The sequence below is a fragment of the Pseudochaenichthys georgianus genome, unplaced genomic scaffold (genome assembly GCF_902827115.2).
Source record: "Pseudochaenichthys georgianus unplaced genomic scaffold, fPseGeo1.2 scaffold_1075_arrow_ctg1, whole genome shotgun sequence".
Lineage (NCBI taxonomy): Eukaryota > Metazoa > Chordata > Actinopteri > Perciformes > Channichthyidae > Pseudochaenichthys > Pseudochaenichthys georgianus.
In genome coordinates, this window is record NW_027262038.1 from 1 (window position 1) to 10,950 (window position 10,950).

The following is a 10,950-nucleotide window of genomic DNA, read 5'->3' on the forward strand; positions in this document are numbered from 1 at the left end:
AAAGGAAGTTTCATGTAAGTTTAGTTCTTTCACTCGTAGCTCGGGCTGCGGGGGTGCTAGAGACGGGAGTATGTTGATACGACCTTCCTAGCCGGAGACATGGCCGCATTTTACAATAAACTTCTGTTAGGGGCGCTTAAAAATAAATATCGCAATTCGAATCGCAATCGCAATATTTGTCAGAAAGATTTTTTCCCAAAATCGTGCAGCCCTAGCGTTGGGTTGCTATATTTCAAAGGGTCTATGGCTAAGAAACATACGCCTACAATCGAAATCGATGTCGAATTTTCTTAACTGCAAATAAAACAAGACAAAATAAGTTTAAAGCTATGAGCCTCAAAATAAAGCCTGAAACGGCATGCAGGAAACGCATTACCAATTATATGAATGGCTAGCCTAGCTATTTATCTTTGTCAAGACACCGAGTTGAAATGGGAAAGGCAGAATACGTTTTCTCCAACTCATAGTCTTTAAAATCCTTCACGCTAGGAGCCTGAACTCCCCTCCTATTTCATCATAGTTCCTGCTGCTTCTGCTGTTTCCACAAACACCTTCCTCAAACCCCAGAGGAGAGGCTTTCCTCTGGAGGCAGAAACTCGTTTGTGTGTCCTTAGCAGAGGGCAGAGAAACGCTGCTGTATATAAACTCCTCTGTGAGCACCAGCACAGGAAAGATAGGGGAGAGAACTCAAAGGTAAGGAAGGGCGGAGGAAGAATGACTAAGCATTAAAAGCAGTGTTACCACTTTGTGTGTTTTCAGACCAATTACAGCAGGCAGGCTGTCAGGTTAATGGATGTTGTATCTGAGGGGAAGATAGCACGGGGTGAGGCAGGACAGCCAGGTCACTGATGATGATGATGTCTTTACTCTGTAAGCCTGCAATAAAAAGGTTTTTTTGACAGAGTAGTGTAGGGGTGACACATTTGTGTACGACAACATGGAAGTTAGCATCGCAAGAGCTCCTATCCCTTTGTTCAGTAGGATCAGCTCCACATAAACACCACTATTATAATAGTTGAAGCAATCGTTGGGCTATAAAGGAACTACAGCATGGTCACATGACTTCACGTCACCACCGCTAAGCTAAAGGCGGCTAATGTTGGGCTATAAAGGAACTACAGCACGGTCACATGACTTCACGTCACCACCGCTAAGCTAAAGGTGGCTAATGTTGGGCTACAAAGGAACTACAGCACGGTCACATGACTTCACGTCACCACCGCTAAGCTAAAGGTGGCTAATGTTGGGCTATAAAGGAACTACAGCACGGTCACATGACTTCACGTCACCACCGCTAAGCTAAAGGCGGCTAATGTTGGGCTATAAAGGAACTACAGCACGGTCACATGACTTCACGTCACCACCGCTAAGCTAAAGGAGGCTAATGTTGGGCTATAAAGGAACTACAGCACGGTCACATGACTTCACGTCACCACCGCTAAGCTAAAGGCGGCTAATGTTGGGCTATAAAGGAACTACAGCACGGTCACATGACTTCACGTCACCACCGCTAAGCTAAAGGTGGCTAATGTTGGGCTATAAAGGAACTACAGCATGGTCACATGACTTCACGTCACCACCGCTAAGCTAAAAGAGGCTAATGTTGGGCTATAAAGGAACTACAGCACGGTCACATGACTTCACGTCACCACCCGCTAAGCTAAAGGAGGCTAATGTTGGGCTACAAAGGAACTAAAGCACGGTCACATGACTTCACGTCACCACCGCTAAGCTAAAGGTGGCTAATGTTGGGCTATAAAGGAACTACAGCACGGTCACATGACTTCACGTCACCACCGCTAAGCTAAAGGTGGCTAATGTTGGTCTATAAAGGAACTACAGCACGGTCACATGACTTCACGTCACCACCGCTAAGCTAAAGGTGGCTAATGTTGGGCTATAAAGGACTACTACAGCATGGTCACATGACTTCACGTCACCACCGCTAAGCTAAAAGAGGCTAATGTTGGGCTATAAAGGAACTACAGCACGGTCACATGACTTCACGTCACCACCGCTAAGCTAAAGGAGGCTAATGTTGGGCTACAAAGGAACTAAAGCACGGTCACATGACTTCACGTCACCACCGCTAACCTAAAGGTGGCTAATGTTGGGCTATAAAGGAACTACAGCACGGTCACATGACTTCACGTCACCACCGCTAAGCTAAAGGTGGCTAATGTTGGTCTATAAAGGAACTACAGCACGGTCACATGACTTCACGTCACCACCGCTAAGCTAAAGGAGGCAAACGTTGGGCTATAAAGGAACTACAGCACGGTCACATGACTTCACGTCACCACCGCTAAGCTAAAGGTGGCTAATGTTGGGCTATAAAGGAACTACAGCACGGTCACATGACTTCACGTCACCACCGCTAAGCTAAAGGAGGCTAATGTTGGGCTACAAAGGAACTAAAGCACGGTCACATGACTTCACGTCACCACCGCTAAGCTAAAGGTGGCTAATGTTGGGCTATAAAGGAACTACAGCATGGTCACATGACTTCACGTCACCACCGCTAAGCTAAAGGAGGCTAATGTTGGGCTATAAAGGAACTACAGCACGGTCACATGACTTCACGTCACCACCGCTAAGCTAAAGGAGGCTAATGTTGGGCTACAAAGGAACTAAAGCACGGTCACATGACTTCACGTCACCACCGCTAAGCTAAAGGAGGCTAATGTTGGGCTACAAAGGAACTAAAGCACGGTCACATGACTTCACGTCACCACCGCTAAGCTAAAGGTGGCTAATGTTGGTCTATAAAGGAACTACAGCACGGTCACATGACTTCACGTCACCACCGCTAAGCTAAAGGAGGCTAACGTTGGGCTATAAAGGAACTACAGCACGGTCACATGACTTCACGTCACCACCGCTAAGCTAAAGGTGGCTAATGTTGGGCTATAAAGGAACTACAGCACGGTCACATGACTTCACGTCACCACCGCTAAGCTAAAGGTGGCTAATGTTGGGCTATAAAGGAACTACAGCACGGTCACATGACTTCATGTCACCACCGCTAAGCTAAAGGTGGCTAATGTTGGGCTATAAAGGAACGACAGCACGGTCACATGACTTCACGTCACCACCGCTAAGCTAAAGGTGGCTAACGTTGAGCGTGATGACGTTTAGTCATCTCATTAGACATTGGTTAGCAGTATCACCTTTGTAGTTGCAGCAAATCATGCCAGCAATCTAGTTTACCACATTTGATTAGGTAACTAAAGTCAATCTTGGCACAAGTAGACTTTGAGCTAGTCAATGATGTTATTTTTTACACTCAAAGAGTTGGATGTTCTCACCAAAACACTCGACTGAATTGTGAGCATCTCGATCAGATAATAAAAAGGAACTTCTTGCATACTTTCTACAACGCCAATCCACTACAAGACCCGTTCTACTCACTAACACCAAGTTTCATTTTTACAAAATCCTTCTCCCAAACCGACATTCAAACCAAAGCTTTTTGGCGAATATGAAATGCGAAAGTACAATCAACAGAAGCACAATTGTCTTGTGTTTTACGCCCCTATTCCTCGAGACCCCTTTGCTTCATCGAGTTTCCCATGTTACTTAATATACTCACAGAAACCACAGTCATTCTTTCTTCAGGAAATGTCTTTTTTCCAGCCTGGATGTTCCATATCATTTGCACGCAGCAACTTAAACAACCCAATAAGATTGAGAAACGATTTGACTGATAACCTTTACTGTTATTATCCCCAATTAAGGGCGACTGAAACATTTGTATGAACCATGACGTCGAAAATGAGCGATAAATAAGTAATCCGAGTAATTGAGCAGCTACCTGCTAACCCCCTGTTTAACTCCTCTCTGACCCCCTCTTCTCTCGTCCAGAACATGTTGGTCTGTTTGCTCCGTGGAGATGATGTGTGGTGGTCGGAGCTGTAATGAAACTGTGATGTTTTTTCAGAAAAGCCACAGCGATAAGATCCTGTCCCCATCTGCGAGGAGCCGCCTGCATCAATAATTCATATCAGGACTATTATGAGACGTGAATTATGAGCTTGATCTGGTCGCCGAGGAATGAAGGAAGATGTGTTTTGTTGATGAATGGATATCCAAACACTGGACTCTGCTTTCCGGGAATTTCATGACATAAAGCCAGCGTTAAAATACAAATATGGGAGGAAGTTGAAGTCATATTGTAGATAATTTAGCAGCTTCACTAGCAGTTGTGTTGCCGTGGGAATCTGAGCACTTGTTGAGGGATAAACGAGTCCCTCTTCTCCCCAGCTGGGAGTTTCCTCAGTCACTCTACAATTACCAGCTTCTCTGATTATCCTGAATCTGCTGCACGACATCTGTCCCACCTCAATTTGATTATGTAACGATTGCAAAGGTGAAAGCGGCTCGCCTGCCACGCAAAACTAATTGACAATCTCAACGGGGGAACAATCAGACCCAATGTTTCCTCTGGGCAATGTGGACAACAGTTATAAGGCCATAAGGGTATCTGTAAATGAACCAATTTGTCCCGGACAAGACGGAGAGTCTGCAGCTGGCTGTACCAAGACAAAGTGTTGCTGTTAGCGTAATGCTAACACAGCAACATGCTCCAAATGACAGGACTAACATGCTGATTTAGTGTTTATCATGTTAGTTTAGCGCCTTATCATGATAAACGTTAATTAGCATTCAACTCTGCTGAGGCTGGTGGGAATGTCGCCAGTTATTCTTATTATTTTCAAGCCAATTTATCCCAAACAAGACTGCATCTGTCTCTGTGAAGCTTTTTAGACAATTTTGCCATTTTAGTGTAACCATAGGTTTTATAATTCATCCTGTTGAGACCATGGACATCTATGGAAGCCCATTTCCACACAAAGAAAACACTTAAAGGTGGGGTAGGTAATTCACTTCAGAAACACTTGTTGCTATATTCCATGGAATGCTCTCAACGTCCCGATAGCGATGAATATCTGAAGTGCTTTGACAAAAAATCCATTAAAAAATATCATCTGTGGAAGCCGTGGCGATGTAGAAAGCACGACCAATCATCTGAGCCGGCTAAAGTAACTGGATGGCCTACCTGCCTGTCAGCCTTCCATCTGTGCACTAACTTATCTCGTGCCCTCATTGGTCATGTGCGCGTTCGTGTGTGTTGGAGGAGGGGCTCTGTGAGGAAGTGGCCGATTTTGATCCGGTTGTGTATTTTCAAATTCTAGCGCACTCGAGCCGGTTTCTCCATTCTTACCTACCCTCCTTTAAAGTGAGGCCATCTAATGAGAAGCCCTCTTTGGATATTACCTAAGTATCTCAAACTATTGAGCAACCTATCTTTAAAAGGCCGTTGTATCTGAAAATAAGGTATTTTTAGAAACTATGGCAGTATTTTGTGAGAGTGTTCTCATCGTTTTTGTATAAAAGTAGTTATTTTGAGATACAATGTTATAATGTCAGGATAGTAAGTCAACATTTTGTTTTCATCATAAGTATTATAGTTGTCTCTTACTGGAGGGAATGGGCTTGCATAAACATCCGTACCAAATTTCACGACAACCCATCCATGTTTTTGTCTAGACATTTCCCTCAGCAGTCATTAGGGTACATCCTCTGGGAACCAAGAATGACACTGACATTTTGTGCAGATCCATTGAAGGGATATTGTTACGGTTAGATAAATACTTTAACCTGTAGCTTCTAAAGAAACAATGATACTCAAGTCAGTCAGGGTTTTCCCCCGGGAACAATGAATGTCTTCAAAGCAACCCATCCAGCAGGTTAATATTGAGACAACGTGTAAATGAACCAACTATAGGGTACTAAGACGCAAAAGGCCACATACAAATATCCAATAAATTAAATCTGCTCTCGGACACAAGCACCGACAATGTTAAGAGCCCATGTTCTGCCCACTTCTCAACAACACAACACCCTTTTGGTCAGGACGAAATCCCTCTCCAAGATCTCAGAATCTCATTTCTTTGTTCGAGTGCCTCTGGCTCCAAAATCTGCTCCCCAACAGCCAGTCCTCAGAGGAGCCGTAACCAGGGCCGAGGAACAGCGTCCTGGGCAAACGGCCCGAACCGGAGCCTCTGTGGCCAATCACTGGTTTATTGCCATTTTCAGTGAGGAGAAAAGAGAAGAAAGGAGTGGGAGGAAGAGGACGGGAGGAAGAGAGAGGATTGAAAGGGGGGAAAGCATGGGAAGAGAGGATGGAGAAAAGCTGATAGTGAAGAACAAATTGTGCCATTTAAATGAAAAACATGACACGTGCACACACACCAATAATTACTGGTGCTGACAGAGTCGACCACAAGATAAGCTATCAACACTGTGGACACACACACCACACACACACACACACACACACACACACACACACACACACACACACACACACACACACACACACACACACACACACACACACACACACACACGCACGCACGCACGCAACACACACACAGGGGATAGTTGACATGTCTTTGTGCACCCTCACACACCATGACAGCCACATCGGAGTGTGTCATGTGTTTGTGGCAGTCCAGAGTCCAGTCTCTCAGTTAGGACATATGCATGAAAAAAAAAAATGCAGATGTTCCAAGTAGATCGACCTTTTTTCATAATTTCTGAACCAATTCCCTCACACTTGTCTGGTTTTGAAGCGCCAGTTTGCATGTTACCCCAACCTCTTACATGCATTCCCTGCAGCTGCATGCACTGTCTCTATGCTGGACCCAGGAGAAGGGGTTTTTCGGGGGGAAGGCTTACCTGGATTGCCGCAGTCCGCACATGTCCCGTTCCCCGGTCTAACCAGCACGTCCTGCAGGAGCCGGTTGTTCCCCTCCGGTTCCTCCGCCATGCTGAGTCTATCCGTCCAGCAGCAGCCTCACCGCGGGGGGGGGAAAGAAGAAGAAGGACATCCGCTGCTGGAAGTCCGAGAGATGAGAGAAAGAAAGAGAGGCAGAAAGAGACAGCTCGATCACCTCCAATCTGACACAAGAGGAGGAGAAAGACTGCTGGAGGAAACCTCTGTCTGTTTAATAGCTCTATTACTGAGACTGCATTATAATCAAGCCTACACGTTACCATCTCCTCCTCCCGCCCTCCTGTACTGCCTGCCTGTCTCCTCTACCTTATCTTATAAGAGTGAGACATCCAGTGGTGGACTACCAGAACACATTCCATTAAAGAGGCTCATTTTCAGTTGTATTAGTCTCTACTGGGACATGTCTCCATGCTTTAATGTTCAAAAAGCTCTTTATTTTTCTCATACTGCCTGTGCTGCAGCTCCTCTTTTCACCCTCTGTCTGAAACCAGAGCCCAGTCTGCTCTGATTGGTTCGCTGGCCGGCTCTGTTGTGATTGGTCAACCGCTTAGAGGTGTCCCGCCCCTTAGCCTATAATGTCTAGGAGCGCTAACCAATAGAAGTGCGAGTGTTACAGTGATGTCACTATGTGCTTTGCAGACAATTTACATGCACAGAATCCTTTATAACACACTACAGCGAAATGGGAAAACCCCATATAGCATTATAGCGACTCTATAAAAAAACACATTATCTACACTTGGTATGTCTTCAAATCCTCATCAATAAATCAATTGCATACTAATGCAGAGGAAAGACGGGATAATTATTATATGACACTATTTGTTATTTTACAGTAGGGTATTATAATCATGCATTATATGATATAAAGTTCAGTAGGTCAGACAGGAGGTGTAGGATGTTCACCTGTCCCTGAATTATAGCCTAGTACTTTGTATTAGTTTGTTTATTTTGCATATTCAATAAAAATACTTAATAAGTTGAAGATAATAATTATTTTCTCAGGATGTTCTGCATTTAATTGTAATTTAAAGTAATTCATAATAGTATTAATACTATTTTTGGAAGTATTCCTTTACAGAGAAAGACATTACATAGAATTGTAAATGATTAAAAGTGTAATGTATGTCTTGTGGCGAGTGTTTGCTTCTTTAAGGATTTAATCGAAAACCTACTCCATCATCGATGCGATCCAATCGACTGCTTCTGTCTGTGTGTGTGCAGGGACGAAACAGCACGTCATATTCACGAGACAACAGGGTCACGTTATTCTGTTGCTGTTTTTGCAATAATCTTCAACAAAGCTTGTTTTAAAAGCTTTTCAAAAATGTCTGCGATGAATTTCGGGTCGAAAAGTTTCAAGCCTCGCGCTCCTGATAAAGGCGCGTTTCCTATTGATCATTTCGGTGAGAAAAAACACAACATGTTCCGTAAAACCAGAGTTAAAATGACGCTGTAGTCTAAATTCATTATGCACTCAGAGCTAATGCATGTTTTGCAAAAGAGTCATGAGTTTCCGCAGAGCCAGACGTGTTACCGAAGTCCTTTTAGTCCATTTTACTTTGATTATATAACGCATTCATCTCTGACGCTGGAGGTTAATGCATGAAAGCTAATGGCTAATTTATGCATATGTGTCTGTTGTGTATTTCTATATATTCTATATATTCCTGTAGCTTAGCGACACTGTGAGTATTCAATATCTTCGTTATATAGTGTATTAATTAGATACTCTATTCATATATGTCCTTTCTAATGTGAATGTGTACTTACTTGCTGCTAGTGTTCATAGTATTTGTCTTATATTTGTATCTTATTGTATCTTTTACATATGTTTAACTCGTGTAATGGTTGACTACACTGCTTCTAGGACAATATCATTTCCCAATTTGTATTTAAATTAAATATCAGACTGTCAAGATGCAAGGCTTTTATAGTAATGCGTGCATAGCTACAGTGTAGGTATATCAATGAAAATCTGAGGTCACAGGCTCCTCCAACACGATACAAGAGTTTAAATAGTGCAAGTAAATACAAATAAAATAGGATGCGCTACCCTTTCCTAATTTAAAGGCAGAGTTTAGATTGTTTTAAGAGCGGTTCAATTAGTTCCTTACCTGTCGAGAGTAGATTAAGGTCGACACAATCCAAGCTTGGAGAAATAGCCATTAGTACTGGATGTGCCGGTTTATGAAATGCCTCAGAGATCAGGAGGCACTACGCTATAATCGATGAAGTTCTGTCCCTGCATCGATGCAGAATCGTCCGCATCACGATGCATCGTAGAAACGATTCATTTCAACACCCCTAGTCAAGAGTAGATTAAGGTCGTCGACACACCCTGCGGTTAGAAGGCAGAACGACGCAGAACACACACGAAGAAACAGATACAAACACAACAGAATAATAATATGTTTATCATAGCACATACAACAAGTGCTTCACAAGTGAGAACAAACGTTAAAATGAAGCCCACAGAGACATGGATACAATAACAACACGAGGAAGACATTTTTAAGGTCAACATAAAAACAAAACGCAGCCCACGTGGAGTCCTGAAAGGAACACACATAGGAACAGGACACACCACTAGGGATCGCCTGAAATGTATCGATTCCGGTTCTTATCGATTCCCCGTTTCCATTCCAAAATTGTAAAAGAAAGAGGTCAAACGTTTAGATAACAAAAATATCTTTATTTAAATGCATTATTATTATTACAGAAACGAACAGACACACTTGATAATCAGACATGAAGTAAATGTGACGACTGACAAGCTTCTCTCTGAATGTGCCGTGTTGTTTCAGGAGAGTGTAAGATCTTCAAGGAGACGTTTATGAAATGCCTCCGAGACAACAGCTTCGACAACTCCAAGTGCCGCCTGCAGTCCAAAGACTACCTGGAGTGCCGCATGGACAAGTAATGACACGAGACACCTCTTTGTAATCCTCACGTTCTACTCAAGTCACTTTTGTTAGACTATATTTCACTGTTTTTCTTTTTTATAGGATAGAATTGTTTTCATAAAAAACGTATATAGTATATCAAATATATAAGATTAAACGACATAGTATAGTATGTTGAAAATATAAAATAAAACAACATTTTATGCCATGGAAAAATGTCGTGGTATAAATATTGGAATGAATTCAAATGAAGATGAACATATATACATATTGGGTCATATATACATATTGGATATATTCACGTGGGTGTGTGGAAACGGTGTGTATCATGTTGTGCAGACTGATGGGGAGGCGTGTGGCGCAGTGGGTTAGTGCGCTGATCTTCGAATCAGAGGATAGCAAGTTCGAGTCCCACTGCAGTCAGCATGTCGAGACACTTCATCCCAAGTTGCTCCCGTGGGGATCGTCCACAGTATTCAGTATGTGAGTCGCTTTGGATAAAAGCGTCTAACAAACGACATGTCATGTAATAATGGCTGCACGTTCAGCACATTTTATAAAGTCCAGGACCATTCGTCTATTAAAGGAAAGACAAATACCCTTCCCCATTAGGTCATGGTCACAATAGTTTTCTATCTGTGACTTTTATGTTAAATTCCTCGTACGTGTCGACCTACCTGCTGATGAACCTGATTCTGATTTCTTTCTAACTCCGTCCTTTTCATCGTGTGTTCTCCAGTCAGCTGATGGCCAAGGAGTCAATGGAGAAACTGGGCTTCAAAGACCTGATGGACCCTCCTCCCAGCCAATCAGACGGAGACACTAAACCATGACCTGCTCCTATTGAAGCATATTAAATGCAGTGTGAAGCTGAGAAGATTTCAAAGACTTTAAGATTGCAATGGAGACTTGCCGTGGTTTGCCTCGTGGAGAACAAACACAATGAATCGTCTGTGTACATAGAATATAATGTATAATATATGGAGATGCTGTTTTGGCATTCTAATAAACCTTTTGTATGTAAATTAAACTGTGACTCAAGCATTTAATGGTCTGGGTGGCGACATCTGCTGGTAACGTGTTGCTACTGCATCTGTATGTATGGATTTAATCAATGATAAGTATAAGTAAGCGTTCCGACTGCTTCTATTTGTATTTGTGTATCATGTGTCAAACTCAAGGCCCGGGGGCCAAATCAGGCCCTTGGTGGATTTAATTTCGCTATTAAATCTGGCCGCCGGT

General features: G+C 43.0%; 1 protein-coding gene across 1 annotated transcript; it reads left to right on the top strand.

The window, feature by feature from the left end:
* The first annotated feature begins 8,008 nt into the window (after nt 1-8,008).
* cox19 (cytochrome c oxidase assembly factor COX19) lies at nt 8,009-10,738 on the top strand. Its single transcript, XM_034076860.2, has 3 exons — nt 8,009-8,208; nt 9,610-9,721; nt 10,448-10,738. The coding sequence occupies exons 1-3, from the start codon at nt 8,130-8,132 to the stop codon at nt 10,539-10,541; spliced, it is 285 nt and encodes a 94-aa protein (XP_033932751.1). The 5' UTR covers nt 8,009-8,129; the 3' UTR covers nt 10,542-10,738.
* Nucleotides 10,739-10,950: the final 212 nt, after the last annotated feature.